The 23,020-nt window shown below is 32.8% G+C and overlaps 1 protein-coding gene across 1 annotated transcript in view; it reads right to left on the bottom strand.

The window, feature by feature from the left end:
* LRRIQ1 (leucine rich repeats and IQ motif containing 1) overlaps window positions 1–23,020 on the bottom strand; it is a 186,618-nt gene that overhangs the window by 38,295 nt on the left and 125,303 nt on the right. Inside the window, exon 24 of the mRNA XM_082636012.1 lies at window positions 20,947–21,048. Within this exon, the coding sequence (XP_082492138.1) occupies window positions 20,947–21,048 (102 nt within the window). The remainder of the gene's footprint in view (window positions 1–20,946; window positions 21,049–23,020) is intronic.

Below are 23,020 nucleotides of genomic sequence, written 5' to 3'. Positions count from 1 at the left end.
TGCTACTCTTTTAGTTATTGTTTAAATAAAAATCCTTGAGAATTTTTTATTTTTACTATAAATTTTACTACTTTGCATATTTTTTTAACAAATCATACTTGGATAACTGTACATTCTAGGGCTCTCTTTTGTTCATATAAATTCCAAGAAGTAAGAAAATCAAGAGTTTGATTCTTGGTTTTATTTTATATTTCTCTTTGAAAATTCTTATATTTAATATTTAAATTATACACACATACACACAAACACACCACACAACCACACAACATAGTTCCAAGTGAAATACTCAATAAACTAAATTATAAGACTGTAGACTAAAATTGGCAATAGGTCAACATTCAACTGAATAAGACTGAAAGTCTATTTTTTCATGGCTGAATAATTAGTATACTAGCAATAGAAAACTGTGGTCCTATGAGTAATATGACACATCACACTCTAAAACAGTATCTAAGATAATACTATTCTTACTGTTTAATCAACTGTATAGCGTTTAGCTATTTATTTTATGATTCTTTAGAATGTGTAAAATCAAAACTGAGAATTTATAGTTTAAAAAATTGTATGATCCCTGTGAGAAGTGTAAATATCAGCTTAGTTTAAACAGCTCAGACTAAGTGTCAATTTCAGAGATTTCTTTCTATATTTACTCTTTTAAAAATATATTTTTAAGTTTAGTTCTAATATATCTTTAATACATAAGTTTATTAACTGTACAAGAGGAAAAAGTATCAAACGTATGTTAAACGTTAAAACTGTTATTTTAGGGAAACACTTCTTGACCTCATTAAAATAATTAACGTTTCACATTATATTTCACATCCAAGTTATGAAAAAGCAAAAAAATTATCAAAACAAACTACAGTCAATTACATTTTCAGATCAGTAAAATGCACTTGTAAGAGTCTTCCTTCCCCTAATCCAATTGCCAAAGGCATTTTAGCAGCTCAAATAGGTGGTTAGAAACATTCCTGCCATACTTTCTGAAATATACAGGGTTTTTTGTTGTTGTTGTTATCCTTTTATGATTTCCCTCTTTCTATAGCTATAAATACTAATAAAGACAGAAGATTACACTCACACATACACACACACATATTCACACATACAGGTACATATGTAATTGGAGTTAATTTTAACATCACTATTCTCAAACTACTGAAACATTATTAGTTGTGATTTCTTTACTTATTTATTTTAGAATCTGAATTCCTTAAAAGACTAGAAATGAAGAATTGTACTACAAGTTAAATCTTTTAGAGACACCTGGGGAATTTCCATCCTAATGGGCAATAAAATCAATAATTTTGATCATTTTAAACACAATGAACAAACAAGTTAATACATTTCATTTTGATTCTTTTGTATTTAAGATACACAATTCCACTTTAAAAGGAAAGACTTTGGTTAAACTGTCTTCTACTTTTTTAATCCTATGGCATTTGACGTGTTTCTAAAATTATCTGAGTTTCGCACTCTAAGACCTGGGTCACAACCTTATTTAGGGACAGGAAATAGTTATCAGGTCACTGAGTGGTCAAATGAAAAAGGATTTGAAATGCTTCAGCACTTAGGACTCCGCTCATTGAAATGATTGACTTCTATGTTGTTTAAAAGGTTGAAGTTTCTTTAGTGGAACTAGTCAGATTATGCCTATATGAATACAGCAATTTTAAGAAAAATCTACAGGGTATAAAGAGACATATTATAAGAGTACCATTGAACAGCCTTATACATTTACAAAAAGGAACAGTCTGTAGAATATGCACAGATATTTTAATTAACAACTTATCTGAGTCCAAGGCTAATATAAGTTCCTTGGCATTTGAGTGCAATAAAACTAGGGGTAAAAGCAAAGGGAACTCAAAAGTTATTTCTCTACACTGTTTTTCCTCCAGAGTAGACTAATAACCTGTTGTACTATTTAACAGCACACTTTACCATCATATAGGATATTCTTGTATGATAATGATTAACCCAAGCCTGTTTTTATATTCACCTGATGCTACTTCCAGCGAGTACAATCTATCTCTGATGATGGAAATAGGCAAAATAGGGGGAAGTTGGGGCAAAATGAGTATATATTTGATTTGTCATTTAGCACTAGATCAGTTTCCCTAGAATTCAAGTTCATTATTAGAAATCAAAATTATATTTTGCACAGTTTCCAAGGCATGCAGTGTCAGGGATTTTATGCAAAGAGAAGCTTGTGCCTGGAAAAAAAAATATTTTTTAATGTATGAAAAGTGATAGAAGAGAATTAAGCCAAAGTATTGCCTGAATAACTCATTTTCTAATGTTTGAAAGCCTAAGGATAGAGCATTAGAAAACTGCATCAGATAAAGGTATTCCATATTTACGTAACTTTTCTATATGGTCACTAAAACTTTAAGAAATAGATGTTTTATTCCACAAATGTTAAAGGAAGCAATCCTATCATTGATAGACAGAAAGTTGGAAAACTGGGCACAGATTTTATTTTTAAGTTTTATTTTATAATAAGAAACTGGGCCATTAAAACTATGTAACCAAAGCTGGAGTGCGTGCACGGGAAGGCCCCTGCAGTCTTTTACAACTTTTCAGCGGCCTCGGTTGTGAACTGGGTTTGCACTCTGCCAGCAGAGCAGCTCTGACCCATGGAGAGCACTCCTTCAGATCAACACTGCCTCGGGCCTTTCTGCTTTCTCCAAGAAGTCTTACATTTCAGGCATCAAGTTGAATTTCTTCTGGAGATGATTAACCCAAACCCATGACAGATTTTTTCCAAGATATCCAACCCCTTATGTTTATTTTATCCTGGCTCTTTTTTGGATGTACTGGACACAAGTAACTTACTCATTTTACATGTTAAAGGGCTGGTGGAGAGCCATTAATTCCCTTAAAAAATGAGAAAATATTTCAATGTGCCGGGCTCTATTGTGTGAGCTCAAATTAACTACATGATTCAAAATTTTAAGAAAGATGTCTGTCTTCTAATATAGAATTTTTTAAAGCATTTCATCACATCTCAAGATAGGGATCTTCTACTTTTTGGGAAATGCATTCTTGTGGTGTATTAAAAAACACAATGTTAGAAGGATCAGTTACTGTTTCCATAAGCCCAGTTTGTAGGGGGTTTCAACTAACCTAAGTCTTGGCACACACAATTTTAGTTAATAGTCAAATAAAAATATATGGAAGGGTCCATTCTCTTTCTCATATGCCAACCCCTGTCATTGTTTCTATTTCTGCAACATTTTCTTCTTATCATGGGTGAGATGAGTTGTAGGAAAATAATTCAGGTGTTTTTACATACTTCTCAAAGTAAAATATTTTAAACTTAGAGGTGATTGGATGACTTCTTTGGAGATGACTATTAATACATTTTTTTTAAAGGACAATTTTTTCTTCTTTGAAGAAACCATGCAAAAGGGTAAAATTTTCATAGTTTTTAAATAGATGTTTTTTCTCTTAGGATAACGTAAGGTTCCAAATGAAATAGCATTTTTATTATGAACATTCAAGTTGCTTTAAAAATATTTTAAATATTAAAACACTCAAATATAAATTATGCATAGAAATAGAAAAGCTTACTAAAGAATGTATTTGAACATTTTACTCTTCTAAAATTAATAGAAATATATCAAAGGAAAAAGACATAAAATTAAACTTAAGGGCCATTTAAAATGTAAAGCCTTGGTTTAAATATAGATACTGATAAGACAAGCAGTTTAAGAAAAAAATGTATAAATTCCAATTTAACATTGCATGCCAAGAATAAGAACTCATTTCATGAGATGAAAATTTGTATATAGGTACATGTGCAAATACATGAGAATGGAAACAAGCACAGCGTGAAACTGGAAAGCAGCTTCAAGGTATTACACCACCACAAACACAAGTAATTCCGTTTGAACATAAGCGTGTCATTCCTAAGTGGCAATTCTGAGAGCTAACAACTTTGAGCTTTATATAAACTTTGAGTTTAGCATTTCGGTGATGACAGAATGTTGACTCTATGGTAAATAAGTTTTAATTTCTTAAGATTAAGTCTAAATATTACTTCTGATGGTAATACAGTAAATTAATTTACAAATAGTACTTGATATAATCTTTTCTCTTTAAATAGGAAAAAAATCTCTTATACAATTTATGGTCACTGGTGCAAAATATCATAGGACATATTTTAGAAAACTTCAAGGGATAATTTTACTTCCGTCTAATATTGATAAACATTGAAAAATTGTTAAAAATTATAAATCTTAGATTCACAAGACTTATAGAAAATCAATTCATTGCTCCATATTAGTTTTTTTTATTCTTCTTGAATAAAATTGCAAAATAAATTTTATCTTTACAACACATATATCAATATCTGAATCAAAATATTTTATCTCTAAGTGGAGGATAAAAACTAAGTTAATTTTTATAATTAGATTTATTACTGGAATGTTTAAAGATATCAGTTTCTTCTTTAATTCAGGCTTCAATGGGCTACCTAAGTTCAAGACCTTCCACAGAGTGAAGAAAGAAAATGACAAGAGATAGCATATACATTGGGGGTGGTAGGTTAATGCCAGAAGTGTGACTGATTGACTGACATCACTTTAAAAAGTCTGGAATAAAGCTTCCTATCAAATCTGTCCAGCTAAAATTTTGAGTTGAATGGATCCTTGATCAGAATCTGTATCTTGTCTATTCAGGTACATGCATTTACTGTCACCTAGAAAATCCCTTTCTATGGAAAAATGATCAGCTAAGCAAGAATAATAAATTTCCCCACACATAAACACACATACACCATACTTTAAAATATAACGTTTCAAAGTATATGGAGTTACTATAATCAAATTCTAACTTGTATAGATTTCATTGTAAATGGCTACTGTTCCTGATAATAGCAATAGCTAAAGTGTATGGAGCTTACTATACATTAGGTATTATTCCCAGCATTTTACAGGTACTGATTTATTTACTCAACTCTGTAAACTCTGCATTATTGTACCTCATTATACTAATTTCATAAATGAGGAAACAGACATAGAAAGATTAAGTGTATGATACAGTCATACCTGTAGCAAGGGACAGAGCTGGAATTTAAACCTAGATAGTCTGGCTCCATAGCTAACTCTCCTAAGCATTAGGTTGAGTATTGTTTTTTCATTAAAATAATGATTAAAAATCCTACAGAAGTTAATGAAGCTGTGGGGAAAATATGTGGGATGTCACAGTTCTATTAAGCTACTCTAAAATATAAACGGAAACTAGAAATCACTTAGTTTTCTGGGAACACGAAAACATATAGTGACTTTAATATATTATCGATCTCTACTCTTCTAGAAAATGTTTCAAAAACTATGAAACCTTAAAATGAAAGGATACTGTTTATAATGATGAGGTTTTCCAAGATCCAAAACCCCACAGCTGGTGGAGCTTAAGTAGGAAATGATTAAATGAATTCCAAAGTGTGCTTAGTAGATCTAAGGGGTGGCTGAGGCAGTGGGACCTAAAGCTCGGATGTGAACACTAAATGAGTTGTAAGTTTAAGTTGGGCATAGGCCAATAATCTGACTTTGAGTCAAAGCAATTGGCAGGAAGAGTGTTTCTGAGACTCCAAAGATATTTTTTTTTTTAGAGTCAGAACTGTTTATTAGTTCAACAAATACTTATTGAATGCCTAGTATAGATGAATCTAATACTGTTGCTAGGTCCTGAAGATGGGAGGAAACAGAAATATGACTAAAAATCGATCCCTGACTTTAAAAAGGTTTACAGTCAGGGGAGGAAATAGATAGGACAGTATTAAGGAGATATGACAAAGGCCTATGGGAAGCTTGGTGTTATTCGGAATGACTTACAAATGAAATGACATTTATCTGAGTCATGAAAGATAAGTAAAAGTCTGAAACTAGAAAGGTGAGGAAAAGCAATAAAGATAAAGAAAATGGCGTGAAAATAGGAAGAGCAGGACAGTTTTTGGAAAGAACAAGCACTCCATTATAGTTGGGGATATAATTAAGTAGTTCAATATGGTTAGAGAATATCTGGGGGTTAGCGGGGAGAAATGATATAAGGTGGTACTGGAAAGGTAAGCTGGGAACAGTATGTAAAGGGCATTGTATGCTTAAGCCTTTGGAATGTATACTAGACGAAACAGAAGGACATTACAAGATTTTAAACAGGGGTGTGTTGTATGCAGAATTACAGTTTAGAAAGTCATTGCTATACAAGTATAGAGGATACAATTTATAAGATTAAGAGATGTGTGAATATTAGAAAGGAGACCATGACAACATTTAAGGGCAAGAGACATTGCAGGCAATAGCTGATGTGGGGGTAGTGCTTACATTCAGCAAATGAAAAAAGAGAACAGAATTAAGAATGATTCTGATTTTTCTCGGTTAAGTGAGTGAATGGCTACCGATGCTATTAACAGAGACAGCGAAAAGAATCAAACAGGTGGGTGGAGTGGAATGTATATAATACACCTCATATTAAACACACTGGGTTAAATTTAAGTGTCTAGAAAAAATCAAAGGGGGAAAGATGGAGATGGATATTTAGTTGTCACTTCCTGTAAACATAAGTTATATGAGAGAATTAGGTGTTATATCTTGATCTTTTCATCACACCCTGGGAATAGGTCTGATTTGTACTTCCATGATGTTTTCTTTTGCTTATTTATGTGTCTCCTCAACTGGACTCAAGGGTAGTTTTTTAAAGACAGAGACTGTCTTACTCATCTTTGTATCCCTTGACCTAGTATAATGTTTGGCAAAGTGAACATCTGCTGTATTAGTAAATAAATATGTGGATTGAATATAGAATAAGGTCAGAGACAAAATTCTAAAGGATATTGCTCTTTTAGGAACAGGAATAAGCAGAGAAGACAGCTAAAAAGGAGTGGTCAGATAACTAGGAGAACCAGGAGAGAGTGGGAATGAGGATGTAAAGGGAGAAAAATTCTAGGGAGAGAAATTCCTGAAGAAATGGCAAGTAGAAGGAGGGCAGAAAAGAGGTTCCCGAGTTTAGCAATTAAGAGGTTAACACGGATTACTGTAATGAATGCAGTTTGAGTAGAATGATGAGAATGTGACTAGAATGTACACTCTGCATAACTTTATGAAAGGACTGTACATGAGATTGTAAATTTCAGTTTATTAGTTTGTCTCCCACTAGGCTGAGCTTCTAAAGACGGAACGGATTTTTACTCGTGCTTCCAGTCTCAAGTACAATAAAAGAAAGCAGAAGCTTAAAAATGTTTTTTTGAAAGCATAAAAAATGTGGAATGGGGGCTTCCTTGGTGGCGCAGTGGTTGAGAGTCCGCCTGCCGATGCAGGGGACACGGGTTCGTGCCTCGGTCCGGGAAGATCCCACATGCCGCAGAGCGGCTGGGCCTGTGAGCCATGGCCGCTGAGCCTGCGGTCCAGAGCCTGTGCTCCGCAACGGGAGAGGCCACAACAGTGAGAGGCCCGTGTACCGCAAAAAAAAAAAAAAAAAAAAAAAATGTGGAATGAACAGAAGATGAGAAATAAAGATACTGATTAGACTGCCTAAGAAGGCTGATAAGGAAGAGAGAGAGATGGATGGGGCAGTCGAAAAGGAGGTAGCAACACATTTTCAATGGTAAAGATGCAGCTTATTCATATGTTGATTTTAAGAAATGGATATAATAGAGGCAGAAATTTAAGAAACGAGATAGGAGCTAACTAAACATGAGAACATCACCAGATCAGGCAGAATAACATCCATAGCAAGGATGAAAAGTTTAGCCTTGGATTTAAAGAGAGAAAGTAAAATTTGGAATATTAATGGGAATAAAAATAATGATTGCTGCTACATGTTGAACATTGGGCTAAGCAATGGTTTGGCTACTCACAACTACTCTATGGGATAGTATTATTCTTATTATTCAATAGGTGAGAAGCAACTTAAATACATTCATACCTTGTGATTGCTATTTCTCTGCTTTTCCCCTTACATCTCCATGTCTACTGTGTTCACCCTGGTCCAAGCTACCATCTCTATGCTGGCCTACTGCAATGACCTTCTAACTGGTCCTATCATGTTCACTCTTGTTTCTTTTCTATCTTCTCTCCACATCACATGTTCCATAATCATTACACGAAGAACACATCTGACCATTTCATCTTTTGCTTACAAGGACCATTGTTCTTGGAATACAGAAAGCCAAATCCTCAATATGGACTAACATGGACAAACTAAAATTTCTCTGTTCCCTGCCAACTTCTCCAGCTTCACCTCATTCCTTGACCTCTGGCCAAACCAGCCTTCTTTCAGTCCCTTTAATGGCCCAGTCTACCCCTGTCTTCAAAGTCTTTCATTAGGCCCACACTTTGGCCTGGAACACTCTTTATCCACAACTTCTCCCTTTGTCTAGTTACTCCTACCCAATCTTCAAATTCATCCCAAGTGTCACTTCTTCCCTCATCCCTCTGGCTTAAGTTCATAATAAGTTGCCCTTACTTTTCCTCAATAGAACTTTACTCATTTGTATCATTATGCACTTATATGAGTATTAATAAATGTCAGTCACCCTCTTCCCTGCTCCTGTCAGATAGTGAACCCCATTACTCATGGTCTGTGTTTATTTCATTCACCACTGAATCCTCATCTTCTTGTATAATGCCAAGCTCATGGTGGATATTCAATAAAGATGTGTCAATAGATTAAACAGGAAAGTCAAGGAATTATGTCTGAATTTCCATGTTCTAAAGGCTAGCCCATTCTAGTATCTTCCTAACATTTTTATTTAATTTATCCAGTGATTTTATGTGGTATGTATTATTTGCTCCAATTAATTAATGAGAAAATTAAGTATAGAAAGGTTAAATACTTTCACCAAAATTACATAGGTTTGGGCTGGGATCCAAACTCAGTCCTAATTCCAAGCTAGTTTTGTCTTTCTGCTGGGGTGGAGATAGCAAAAATAGAAGGAACAGGGGAATGTAAGACTCAACAAAATAAAAAAAGAAAGAAATTCCTAGGTAAGTGATTTGATGCACAGCTTAAAAAAAAATGTATAAATGTTATTGATACCATGTCTATAAACATAATAAACTCACCAGAATTTAAAATCATTGTTAGATCTCCTGGACTAAGTCAATGTTTATTTAGATTTACCCACATACTCGTCCTTCTTTGCTCTTCATTACTTTTTTTTAAATTTGTGAATTTATTATTAAATGCTTTTAGAAACATCTCTGATATCCCAATTTCCAAGATTTATTTCCCTATTATAGGTGGGACATTTTCAATTTTTAAAAAAATTTTTATTGGAATATAGTTGATTTACAATGTTGTGTTAGTTTCAGGTGTACAGCAAAGTGAATCCATTATACATATACATATATCCACTCTTTTTTAGATTCTTTTCCCTTATGGGCCATTACAGAGTATTGAATAGAGTTCCCTGTGTTATACAGCAGGTTCTTATTAGTTATCTATTTTATATATAGTAGTGTGTATATGTCAATCCCAAACTCCCAACATATCCTTCCCCCACCTTATCCCCTGGTAACCATAGCCGTTACTCTGTTTTGTAAATTAAACAGAGTTTAATTTACAAACTACCGCTGTTTTGTAAATTTTTAAAAAAGGGTAAAAATGATCTTCATTACTTTCTATGTCTCTAAGAGTTCATCTGAAATCCTTTTCCTTTTACCTGAGGAATAATACCCTTTAGTATTTATTTTAGACTTGGTCTATTGGTGAAAAATTCTGCTTTGCTTGTTTAAAAATGTCACTGTCTTACCTTAATATGTTTTCATTTATTAACTTTTATTAAAAAAACAGGACCTTCAATGGGTGATTTCAAAAACACTTAATTTAGTCATTTTAAAAAATTAAATTTCATCAATGTTATATATGTGCATGGCTTTAAAAATGGAAAATAATAATCCCCAGATCTACCCCTTTCCATTCTCAATTTATACTCTAAAGGCAACTACATTCAGCCATATTAGTCTTTTCTTCCACTGCTAGCCTGTGTATATCTTGATGTTTTCATTTTTGAAAATATTTTATATTACTTATTGACCTCACAAAATAAAAGATAAAGATTTAGCCCTTTTACAACACCTCTACCATAAACACATATACCTCATCTTCCCACTTCTTAGACAAATCATAATTTTTGGTTAGATCACCACTTAGTGTTTACCTATTTATGACAATGTAAATATCATTTATAGCTGAGCCACATAGGGTACTGTAAATACCCTATATGAGCCATAAGGGAAGGGTTATTAGCTTGTTCTATGGTTTTCCTCTAGTTGCAGGGAGGTGTGAGGATTTAATCCTCAGGTCAAGAAACTGTTAGAATTTAATCTCTACTGAATTCAAGATCAGTGAGAATTCAGCTGTACCAGATCAAGCCCTTTTACATCATTGTTGAGATTGTTTATTGAGCTACAAGTAACCAATATGGATAAAATGCAACTGAACCAGAGAATGAAAGCTAGTTATATATCCCCAAGTGGACTCAGTTACTAGCTGGTCATATACCGGAGACGACTACATGACTAATTAATTATAAAAGCTGCTGGGATCACCAGAGCTGATGGCTTCCTTTAACTGAGATTATCTACACACTCATAGCCTCGACTTGACTCTGATGCCCACACATTTCCTAAGTGCAGAATGACTAGGGCACCAGGTCCTATGCCTAGGTGTCACAATGTCCTCACTATACTAAGCATGCTTTGTAGTCTCCTCTCCTTTGTCCTTCCTTAAAGCTAAGTAAATTTAGTGTTGTGTGAAGCCTACCATGTTTCATGAATTTAAGTGTTGATTTGAATTCAAAACACACAGCTTCTAACAGAAAAAAAAAAAGCAAAGCAGTTACAGATTACATTTCCTTTCTTGTATAACTTGTTCCTAACATTTAGTTATTTAATTTTTTAAATTTAGTTTTCTATGTACTATCATTAGTGTCCAAATTCTTTGTTAGAAGGATATGTCTACTATATATTCATGAATTAGCCTTGTACACACATATCAATAGGTCACCCCAACACTCTCTTCCTAAGGAGTATATCTCCTATCAAATATGTTTGAGCACATCAGACAATAAAAACAATATTTTTTTCCCTCAGAGAGATTGCTCATGATGTTTTCAGTCACCGTGGAGTATTTATTCTCAAAACCTGTGTGAGCTGTCATCCTGGGATCTCTCTTCACCATCATTGTAAAGATTCCTTTGTCTGTTTCTTTTGCTAGATCTCATATATTCTTTTTCATGGTTTAACTCTTCATTTTTGTGGAGTGGTTCCTCCAGTAGCTTCCTGAGCAAGGTTGCAAGGGAGATAAATTAAGATGATATGTTTTTATATTTTTAAATTTTATTAATAGTTTGCCTGTTTATAGAAGTCTAGGTTGAAAATAACATTTCCTAAGAATGTCGAATATACTCTTCCATCATCTTCTAGGTTCTAAGATTAATGTTAGGAAGTCCAGTGCCTTTTAGATAACTGATTCATTACATGTGATTTGTTTGTCTTTCTGGAGGACTTCTAACCTCTTTCCTTTGTCCCTGGTTTTATGACATTTTCTAAGATGTGCTACAAAGGCTTTATATTCATTCATTTTCCTAACATGGGCCCTTTTGATCTGGAAACTGGAAATTCCCTTAGTTTTGGGAATTTTTTGGAATGATTTCTCTGACAATTTCCTTCAATATATTTGTTGTTGTGTTCTCTCTTTCTGGAACTTCTATTAGTTATCAAGGTTGGACCTCCTGGACTGAGCCTCTTTTCTTTATGTTCTCTCTCATGTTTCTTATCACTTTGTATTTTGCTCCAGTTTCTGGGAAATTTCTTTAACACTATCTTCTAACTTTATCTTCTGCCAATTTTTCATTTCTGATATCATTTTTTTATTTACAATGAGATATTTTTAGTTCTCTGAGCTCTTTCTTTCTTATTATAGCATCTTATTCTTATTTCATGGATGCAATTTTTTCTTATGTCTATGAAAATATTCATGGTATTTTTGAAGATTTTTTTCGCCTGAAGTTGACTATCTATGTTTGTTACTTTTTCTCTATGTTTCTTAAAAGTTTCTTTCAGATGTTTAAGAATCATCATTTGTGTGCTTATATTTAGAGAGGGAGTCTATAAAATTGATAAGAGTGAGTGATGCCTATCATCTTAGGGTGACCTACCTGAGTCCTATATTGGAAACACTTGATGTCAATATTTAGATGTTTCCTCTTGGACAGTTAAGAATCTCCAGAAAGACTCCTATAATGTCTTTCCTTAAAGTCAAAGGCATGGTGCTATGGAGTAAATGTCTGTGTTTCCCTAAAATCCCCATATTGAAATCTTAACTCCCATTGTGATGGTGTTTGAAGAGGGGGTCTTTGGGAGGTAATCAGGGTTAATTAGGTCATGAGAGTGGGGACCTAATGATGGAATTAGTGGCTCTGTAAGATGAAGAAGAGAGATCTCTCTCTCCACGTGTGCTAAGGAAAGGTCACACATGTACATAACAAGAAATAAGCCAGAAAGAAAGCTCACCCCAGGAACTGAATCAGTTGACATCTTGATCTTAAACTTCCCAGACTCCAGAACTGTAAGATATAAACTTCTGTTTTTTAAGCCACCCAGTCTATGGTATTTTGTTATGGTCACTCGAGCAGGCTAAAAAACGTGATTATCAGCCTTCTGGTAGCTAAGCAGGGGAAGGGCTTGTGGCCTTGGCATTTAACATGAATACCTACACTTACTCTTCTTAGTTTTAGCAAGGTGCCAAGGTTTTTCCTGAATCCAGAGACTCTGTTTTATCCTATATAAAGAATTAAGTTCAAGAATTTTTCAAGAGTATCCTAGACCTATTTATTTTATTACCCTTTTCACCCCACTTCCAGAAGCCCTAATATCATCAATTCCTGAAACTTTTGGTTTGAGATAGTTCTCATATTTCATTGCTAGTTTAAGCTTTTGTTTTCTATTTACTCATATATTTTCTAGTCTAAAAAAACTATAACTATAATGCCGTTGCCCCTTCCTTATATTCTCATGTTTGTTAGTATGTGTCTTTAAAATATCTCCCCTGAAGTTTTAGTGAGGGTTTTCAGATCCATCATCTTTACCTGGAAGACCTTAGATTATCACTTAATTTTCAAAACATCACGAGAAGTAAAGATTTGTGTTCCCAATTACAGATGAGAAAAACAAACACAAGGAGCATACTACTAATGAGTATTTATGCAAGATTCAAGCTGAAGTCTTCTCAGTCCAAATCCATTGTTACTTCATTACCTCATGTAGCCTTCTTTAGATAGAAAACTAATGTCCTTGATGATGAACTTTCTAAGATATTGTAATAATTCTCCAACACCCTGATAGGATTATCAGCCATCCCACAAATATAGGAAGTGTCCTAGGTAGCAAGTGAATAGGCAGCTGAAATGTGGACAGAAAGGTTATTTTCAGGGAGCAAGGGACAACACAGTTAAATAAAGGGTGCCATAGGCTTCTCCCAGAGCCAATCTCTTTCCCCATTTTCTCTGTGAAGCTTTGGCTTGGGAATCCAGATGTCATCTTCCTTCTTCCTTGTGGCTGTACAGAGAAGCAGCAGGTAGAGAGCTGGGTGGCATGAGTGTCTTCCTTTCATTTCTGAAGAGAAAGTTTTGTTGGGTATAGACTTCCATGGTGGAACTTATTTTCTTTTAGCACTTTGAAGATATCATTACATTGTGTAATAGTCAGCTTGAGTTGCCATAACAAGATACCAAGGACTGAGTGCTTAAACAACAGAAATATATTTTCTCACAGTTCTGGAGTTTGGAAGTCCGAGATGAAGGCGCTGGCAAGTTTAGTTTTTCAGAGGCCTCTCTCCTTGGCTTGCAGATGGCCACCTTCTTACTGTGTCCTTACATGACCTTTCCTCTGTGAATATGTATGTGTCTTTTCCTCTTCTAATAAAAATATCAGTTCTACTGGATTAGGGCCCCACTAATCTGACCTCATTTAAACTTAATTAACTCCTTAAAAGTCCTATCTCCAAAATAGTCATATTAAAGTTTAGGGCTTCAACCTATGACTTTGGGGAGCAGCATGATATATAACAATTGTCTTCTGACTTTCATAATTTCTATTAAGAAGCCAGCTTCATTATTATTGCTCCTTTGAAGATAATAAACTTTTTTCTCTGGCTCTTTAAATAATTTTTCTCTTTGTCTTTGGTTTCTTAGTGCTTTTACTATGATGTGCTACATTGTGGTTTTCCTTGTGTATATTTCCTTTGTAGTTCATGGAATTTCTTGAATCCATAATTTGAGGTTTTACCTCACCTTAGTAAATTCTCAACTATTAACTCTGCAGACATTATTTCTACACCATTCTCTCTTACCTTTCCTTCTTGAACTGAAATTACACGTGTGTTAGACATTTCTTCTGTATCTCACGTCTTCTCTTTTCTGTATTTTTCATTCTCTTTCGTTTCATGCTTCAATTTGAATATTTCTTTCATAGCTATTGTCCTGTCCAGTAATTCTCTCTTCAGTTTTGATTAATCTGTGGTTAAACCCATACAGTGAGTTCTTTATTTCAGTTGTTGTGCTTTTAATTTATAGACTTTCCAGTCAGATATTTTTATAGGTTTAATATGTATACTGAAATTCTCAATCTCTTCTTCTATATCGCTAAAGTTATTATGTATGTTTAAAGTCTTTATTATCTGAAATCTTCTTGGCTCAATTTCTGTTGTCTATTGTTTCTCATGGTGTTCAGTGATGTCTCATCTCCTTCTATGCCTTTTTTTTCTATTGTGTGCCAAAAATTATATAGGAAAAAATGTAGAGATAATTTGAAGCTTGAGACGATGTTATCTATTTTGGGACATAGTTTATGTTTGTTTCTGGCAAGAGGTTAGTAGAAAGTCTATTTCCAGTTCACGTAGACTGGTGACATTATCAAAAGCTTTGCTCAGCTTCTCAGCTCTTGGGATGTCCTTCTTGGTTTATAATTCTTTACTTACTTGTTAGTTCTCCAGTGACGTCAATTAGCTTTTTTAAAACTACATTTTCCAGCTTTTAAAGTTGTTCTCGGAAAGAAAGTTGGTTTTAATTAAACAGTCCTCTATTTCCACACGTGGAAACCCTCTTTTATTTTTAATAAAAAATAAACTAATAATACCTCACAGCCTACATATCATGGTTATTTCAAAGAACTCTAAAAGTTCTGAAATCCCTTTTCATTTTTGTCCATATACACATCATATATATATGAAACATATACAGTCTATATGTCAATTATATATATTATATATTTGTATATGATATATGTAAATAATATATACACAAGACATATATGTAAATACAAATATATACTTTGGAATAGAATATATACATATTATTATGACTGAATTTGGGTGGAAATTAGAAAATACAAACTATTTACTACTGATGTAGATAAGGAAGAGTTTAATCAGCTTCTCTCTGGACCTGGATTGCCATTCCCCAAATCTCACTTATCCATAGACAAATACTTTTTTAAAAACTGCAGTTTGTTTTATGCTTCACTAGACTGAATTCCCTAATCAGATCTTTTTGGTTGTTTTTCTGTAGAAAGTTGAAATGATTCCAAACTTTTATACTACTAAATGGTATGATAGTGCCTAAAATGTATTTAGGGAGTTTTGATTATAAGCATGTCTCTTCTTAAAAGAATACCTTCAGGTAGTCTTTGGTTACCTGCATTAACCTGTGGCATTTATTTTACCAGCTCTTAATACCTAATTGTGTTGGCACTATTAGCAAGTACTCTATATAGCTATGGAAATACAAGACCTACTATAAAACCACATACAGAATGTGACTCTGTGCTCTAAGCTGACATTAAAAGAAAGTGTGAGAAGAACATGCTTGTAATCATACAGTAAAAATTACCACAAAAGAATATGATTTGATTAGAAATGCTCTGAAGTAAAAATTATAGAAATTGAAGTCTTTTTTTTTTTTTTTTTTTTGCGGTATGCGGGCCTCTCAGTGTTGTGGCCTCTCCCGTTGTGGAGCACAGGCTCCGGACGCGCAAGCTCAACGGCCATGGCTCACGGCCCAGCCGCTCTGTGGCATGTGGGATCTTCCCAGACCGGGGCACGAACCCGTGTCCCATACGTTGGCAGGCAGACTCTCAACCACTGCGCCACCAGTGAAGCCAAGAAATTGAAGTCTTTTAATGACTTCAATACTCAAAAATTTAATACAAAAATATTTGAACATCTATGATATATAAAAACATATGGTATGTGTGAATCTTCAGTTTTATAAGAAGAGAAATAGAAACATATTAGTGATGACAGCACCAAACTGGGAATTATGAAAATCTGACTTTAAAGTGAAGTAAAATTGTCCCAGGGATTAGAGGAGCTAAGACTGAACCTACCTCTCTGTGAAGGTTGATGGGCCAGATCCAATTATTTTCTTGGCTTGTCTAGCTTCCTTCCTTGGCCAAAACCAGAAGTCCAAATTTGGCATTGGGCTTTAGTAGTAGGAAATTTAAGTTTCAGCAGATTAGGGCAGGGAAGTTATTTAATTTATGTATAAATAAAAAGAGGAATAAATAAAACAAAAATATAGTGTTTACTTTTGGGCTGGGTGGAGAGGTTCTCATCTATCTGAAAATTAAAACAGTTGATTGAAAATATGGTAACTCCTAGAGTTTAAAAGATTTGGTACTTAATAATGTTAGGTGATCATAATAAAATTAGAATAGATAACATCTAAATATAGGTCACAAAACAGATATTTATCACCATGTTGGCACTGAACTGTTTCTTAATTTATATTAATGCAAGCTATAAGAAAGGAATAAAAAACAAAAATATTAGTTTCCCAGAGGTTTGCCTAATATAATAGTCTTTTTATTTTTTCTTAAATTTTTTTTTTTTTTTTTTTTTTTTTTTTGCGGTACGCGGGCCTCTCACTGTTGTGGCCTCTCCTGTTGCAGAGCACAGGCTCCGGACGCACAGGCTCAGTGGCTATGGCTCACGGGCCCAGCTGCTCCGCGGCATGTGGGATCTTCCCGGACCGGGGCACGAACCCGTGTCCCCTGAATCGGCAGGCAGACTCTCAACCACTGCGCCACCAGGGAAGCCCTTCTTAAATATTTTGATTATAAGTTTGTATACCTTTCAGGGTTACCCAAGAACCTTTGCTCTTCAATGTCTATATTTTGTTATATTTTTGTTAGCTTTGTTTTGATAAAGAAATTATCCCCATTTCCCTTCAGCCACTTACTCTCTGTATGACCTTGGGCAAGTCACTTATCAAACTCTCAAAACCAGTTTTCTCTGTAAAATATTGACAGTTATAATACATTCTTAAGAGTTTCTGAGAAGACTGAACCAGAGAATTTAAATAAAACTCTTAGCACAGTACCTAGCAAGAAATACAATAAATACTACCAATTGCAAACAAGACAAACAACAACAACAAAACACCACACCTATACTTTAAAAATGACTGTTGCCAAAGATTACAACTTTTGAGCACTTACTATGTATTTATACTGTGTGCTTCAAGCATTTCACAAGTAGGATCTCATGTAATCCCCAACAAGTAGGTACTATTAATATCCAATTGTACAGGTGAAAAAATAATGCTAAACAGGGAAGTTAAATAATGTCCCCAAGGTCACAGAGCCAATAAAAGGTAGAATCAAGATTCAAACTGTGTTTGACTAACTCTAGAATCTACACTTAACATCCATTAAGCTATGCTTCTTCTTATATCAGTGATAGCCATAGAAGAGTGACGTAAGGGCTCCAAATTGAACATTTGAAACAAAAAAAGGAGACTTGGTGGAAAATATTTAAGGTAATAATTTAAAAATGTTTTACATTCTAAGGCAAGATCAGATATTGAAACTTAAGTAGAAATCATTGGTGATACAGATTAAACCAAGACACGTACTGGACGTTAAATAAATATAAATAAATAAGCAAATAAATCAAGTAAACCAGTGTTGAATCTGTAAAGTGCTCAGACTCTTAAATTGCATATCATAGGAAAAACTAACTGACATCTGACACATGGCACATGTATGAGGTTACCCTGAGAACAGGTGTGGTCGAAGATTCTTCAGCCTTAGGTCTGAGTTAAGGGTCTAATGGGTCTTAAGGGTTAAGGGCAGCTAGACAAAAATTGCCAGCAAGTCATGAATATAGCAAAATATAAAGATATTTTGTAAAACATGGTCTGTTAAAAGGATATAACTTACCTTATATCATTTAATATAATTTGACATTTCATATTAAATATTCCCCATATGTAAGCATATTTTGAAATTTCATATTAAATATTCCCCATATTTAAGCATATTTTAAATCCCAGACCAATAGAGTATATCTACCATCCTCTCTGTCCTGCTAGTGATATCCAGATAAAGACAAAAAAAAAAAAAAACCGAAAAAAAAACCCAAAGAATTTTAGTACAATTTATAAGAGGAATCATGAAAATCCCACATAGGCAACATTGCAATGTGAAGTATTTTTAAATTTAGGTTTTTTTAATCAAAGTTATTATAAAATATATGTGCAGTATAGAAAAAATATTCAAATAATACTATCATCTAATTCCAACAAAACCAAGAAAATTATTACAAAGCCGGCATACAAATATGTTGAGATACTGTTCCACATAGAGTCATTCAATCTAAACCTACAGTAAAATTTAATTCTGATCTCCTTCACTTTTGGGGCTAAGATACCCAATTATTAATTTTATTTGAATTTTTTAAGGGAAAGCAAAGTTTTTCCAATGTTTTAAAATTAGATTGTGGTGATTTTAATTAGATTAAAATTATATTAGATTTAGGTTGTATAACTGTAAATATATTAAAATGTATCAAATCATACTCAGAACAGGTGCATTTTATACTATATAAATTGTATCTCAAAACACCTGGTTTAAAAATGCGCCCTCCACTGGGAAGCTGTGGTTAGTCAGGTTGCTAACTTGGAAGCTGCCTGTCCTTTGTGGCCAATCAGAAAATAAAGAGTATGAGTCTAGGAGGTGGATGAGGCCAGAGCAGCAGTTAAATATAACATGGGGTTCAACGTGGCCAGCAATAATCAAATAATCTTTGACTTACTCTTTTCCCCTTAAAAAAGGGGACAGAAATAAACATATTAGGGAAAATAATGTTATTCTACAAACAATCATTTTTGCCAAGCTTATTCTTTCAAAAAAAAAAAAGCCTTAAAATAACTATTAGTCACTAGAATATATGGTACATACATAAAGACCATTCAGTGAAATTAATGACATGCCAAATGTACTTGAGGTTTAAAAATAAAAAGTAAACTAAACACATTTCATATGGAGGAAAGAAAACAAAAATGCACATTGTAATATAAAGTGTATACAGAAATGTTTCACTTTATTTCTATCACTATTTGAACTTCTCCTGGCATATTTTATTTTAGTATACAAATCAATAGATATACTGTATACATATATACTATTCTTGATGGTAACATATCTTTACCTTTCATAGGATAAGAGAAAATGTAACAGAACAGGTTGGGATAGATTTCTTCTTCCTGATTCTAAAGTACATGCTAATTTAAAGGGCAAAAATGCCCCAATTATCTTTCTTCCTAGGCATATCCCTTCTAAAATAACAGTGCTATACTACTTAAGAGGTAATATCTGTGGAGTTGTTATTGATTTTAGCAGAATTTCTACTCTTCCTTTCAAAAACAGTGAAATGGTGAAGTTAAGACTGTTACAAAGAAATGAGCCCTGATTAAAACTGAAGCCTTATTTTACACTGAAAATATTTTTTAATTATATTAAAATACTAATCCATAAACATTTTTTGCATTATTTTTGATTTTTTACACCTTCACTGGTCATCACATTTTTAATGTTTTACTATGGAGAATTTTAAATATTAAAAAAAATTGGATGGTAAAACAAACCTCCTTATACCATCATCTACTGATCTAACAATTTCAATAATTTGCCAGACTTGATTTACTTACCTTTCTATGCATATTTTTATTACTATATACTTAAAGAAAATTCTAGACCCAACGTCTTCCACCCCTACATACTTAGTAGGTATCTCTGAATAAATATAAAATTAGTAGCTATCAAATTTTTCCTTAATTGAGACCTTACTGAATAGAAATTTAAATTAAAATGTATCGATTTCAGTCATGCTATAATGATGCATAACTTTTAAGATTTATTTAAAATGTACAGAAGACAAAGTATTAAAATTTCTGAATAGTTCACTTCCATTCAAAATATTTGACTCTATTTTCTCCTATTAGAAATTACAATCCAAAACTATAGGCAAAATTATGACCATTTTAATATTAAAGATAAAGCAATAGCAAACTTGTTTTAAGTCATATTTGCTGCTCTATTACATTTAAATATTCCTGATTACTAATATAAGTCCATAATTGTTCTGAATACTGAAATAAGGAATACAATCTGCCACTTAGATATGCAGATCCTTTACCCAAGAAGTGAGTTGGACAAGCTTCAAATATAGTAAAATATTTAAAATTCCAGAGTTTAATTCATAATGTTTAATGCAATTTGTATATATTGGCAGTAAATATATTAGAATGTCATTTCAACATGTACTCACTTCCATTGATATAGGGTGACATTATCTGTCAGTGTAAAATTTAAATATAATTAGCAACACTGATGATACAGCATTATAAGACTTTTCACATAAAAATACAAAGAATTTAAATTTATATAAGCATTTATAGAAATACTAAACTACTATGCTAATGAATCAAGACACCAAATTAGTATTTTAGCTCCAAGAGCCATATTTTGACTTTTACTTAATTATATTTTATACATAATTTTTAATATATGTACTTTAGGGCTAATGAGGAATTTTAAAATTTGCTTTAAATACAATTTTCCATCTTTTTTACTTTTCTATATATCTGTGATTAAATCATACCTTCAAAGTAGCCATCTCTTTGTGGCTGTGCTTTCTTTGGTGGTTTTGCATCAGATACTTTATTTTCATTGTTTTTGAATAATGCTAGGCGCACAGTGGGATCTAGACAAAATAAAAATAAGACAAAAGCTCAGCTCTGGTTTCTTCCTTCTCTGAAATCGTTATACATTTTTTATAATAATATTAAAAGTAATAGCCATTCTATAAAATTCTGTGAAATTGATTATGATGTTATCTTAAAAAGCTTTATAATATGAAAAAGTAACCAACAGTTATATATTCTTGGTTATCTGATTAAGCATATAGCCAATACTTTATATACAGGGCAGAAATACTAATAATTAGAAAAAATTTATATTAAAATTTTCCAGTTATGGCATCATCTTTTTACTTACAGAGTTGTTTTACTCTTTATTATTTTAGCTCCTTTGTTAAATTCCTGACATTTCTGCTGGAATAAGGTAAATTTTCATAAATACATGTAGATAAAATCTATTGTTACAGGAAAAACCATATACCCTACATTTTTAATTCTCTAAACTCTAAGGAGCTAAGATATAGGAGATGGAAGACAAGTAATGATATAAGAAACAGATAAAATATAATTTTCAATAGTTTTATAGATAAATGAATGATTTTTTGTTTGCCTTGATGTATGATATTTTACATAATGAAGATGTATAAATTCTAAGTAATTTTATAGCCAAGAGAATTCTGAATTTATTAATTTTACAAAATAAATAGAATAATTGTAAACGTAGGGGCCTATAATTATTTTTTGGTAATAAATGGTTCTATGGAATATGAAATTAGGGAGTTAGTGTGGTTGAATTAAGACAAAAGCTTTTTGCTTGTTGAAGAACTGTAAGAAAAGAAAATAGTGAAAAAAGTAACAGGGAGTAGAATAAGGAGCGGGAAGTTCTGCATTTAAAGTAGGTAATATATCTACTGACATTGTACGACATTGTATGTCAATGATACCTCAATAAAAAAATAAATGAAGTAGGTTAACATAAAACCACAATTCAGGGCAGTATATATTTTATTAATATCTTACATCATTTTGCAAAAAGAGACTTTAAGAATCTTCGATTACTATCTAGTGCAATAGAAGTGAATATGCTAAATGAAAAAATAAGATTTAAAATATCATAAAACCCAAATTACATATTTTAATTAAAGGCTAAACTAGCACGTTTTTTAGAACGTGAATTGCAGAAGAGTATCTGCAGAGTTATTTCTCAAGCATGAGCACACTGAAGATTTCCATTAGTCTTCCAGTAATAATTTACCCTTGCTAAGCATGATTTACATGTTTCAGAGAGATTATATATTTCAGATTAGGAAAGATATTGGTCAATATTTGGATACATCTCATAATTATAAGTGACCTAAGGTATTATGAGTTGGGTGCTTCTATATGAATTCAATATGAATTATCAATAATAATAATAAAAAAAACTCTGTCTATATATTTAATTTAATAAGTATTATATATCACTTAAGTCATTTACAAAAAAAAATAAACGACATGTTAAAAAGAACATTAGTCAGTCAGGGAAGGCAGATTATCATGGGTTTACATACTCTATGATATCTTATTATAACCTGCTGATCTTTCTACACATTTTCCTGACTTTCTTGCCTTTTTATTTGAGCTATGTATTTCCTGAGCAAAAATATTACAATTCAACAGACCTGGGTTAGATCCAAACTCCAACTTTTACTAGTTGTATGATTCTGGACAAATTGGTCTCACCCTCTGCCTCTGTTTTTGTCCAATAATCCTGACTTTGAAATATTACTGTGAGAATTAATGAGATAATGTGTGTAAAGCAGCAAGACATAAGTGTAGGTGCTCAATAAAGGGCAGCTAGTAAGCATATAATTAAAACATAAACAACAATAATATTTCCAACTTAGTATATTCTTGGAAAAGATCTTAAATCATTGCTATTTGAATAAGGTGGGACATATAGGAAATAGATAGATGGATCCATAACTGACTTCATTTTATTCAGTATAGCACATGAAATAAAAGCAATGGATCTTTTTTATAAGTTCTTTGGCACTC

Source organism: Mesoplodon mirus, assembly GCF_964341445.2.
Source record: "Mesoplodon mirus genome assembly, chromosome: 11".
Classification (NCBI taxonomy): Eukaryota; Metazoa; Chordata; class Mammalia; order Artiodactyla; family Ziphiidae; genus Mesoplodon; species Mesoplodon mirus.
The sequence above is the reverse complement of the archived record's forward strand: the minus strand, read 5'-3'. Positions and strand labels throughout refer to the sequence as shown.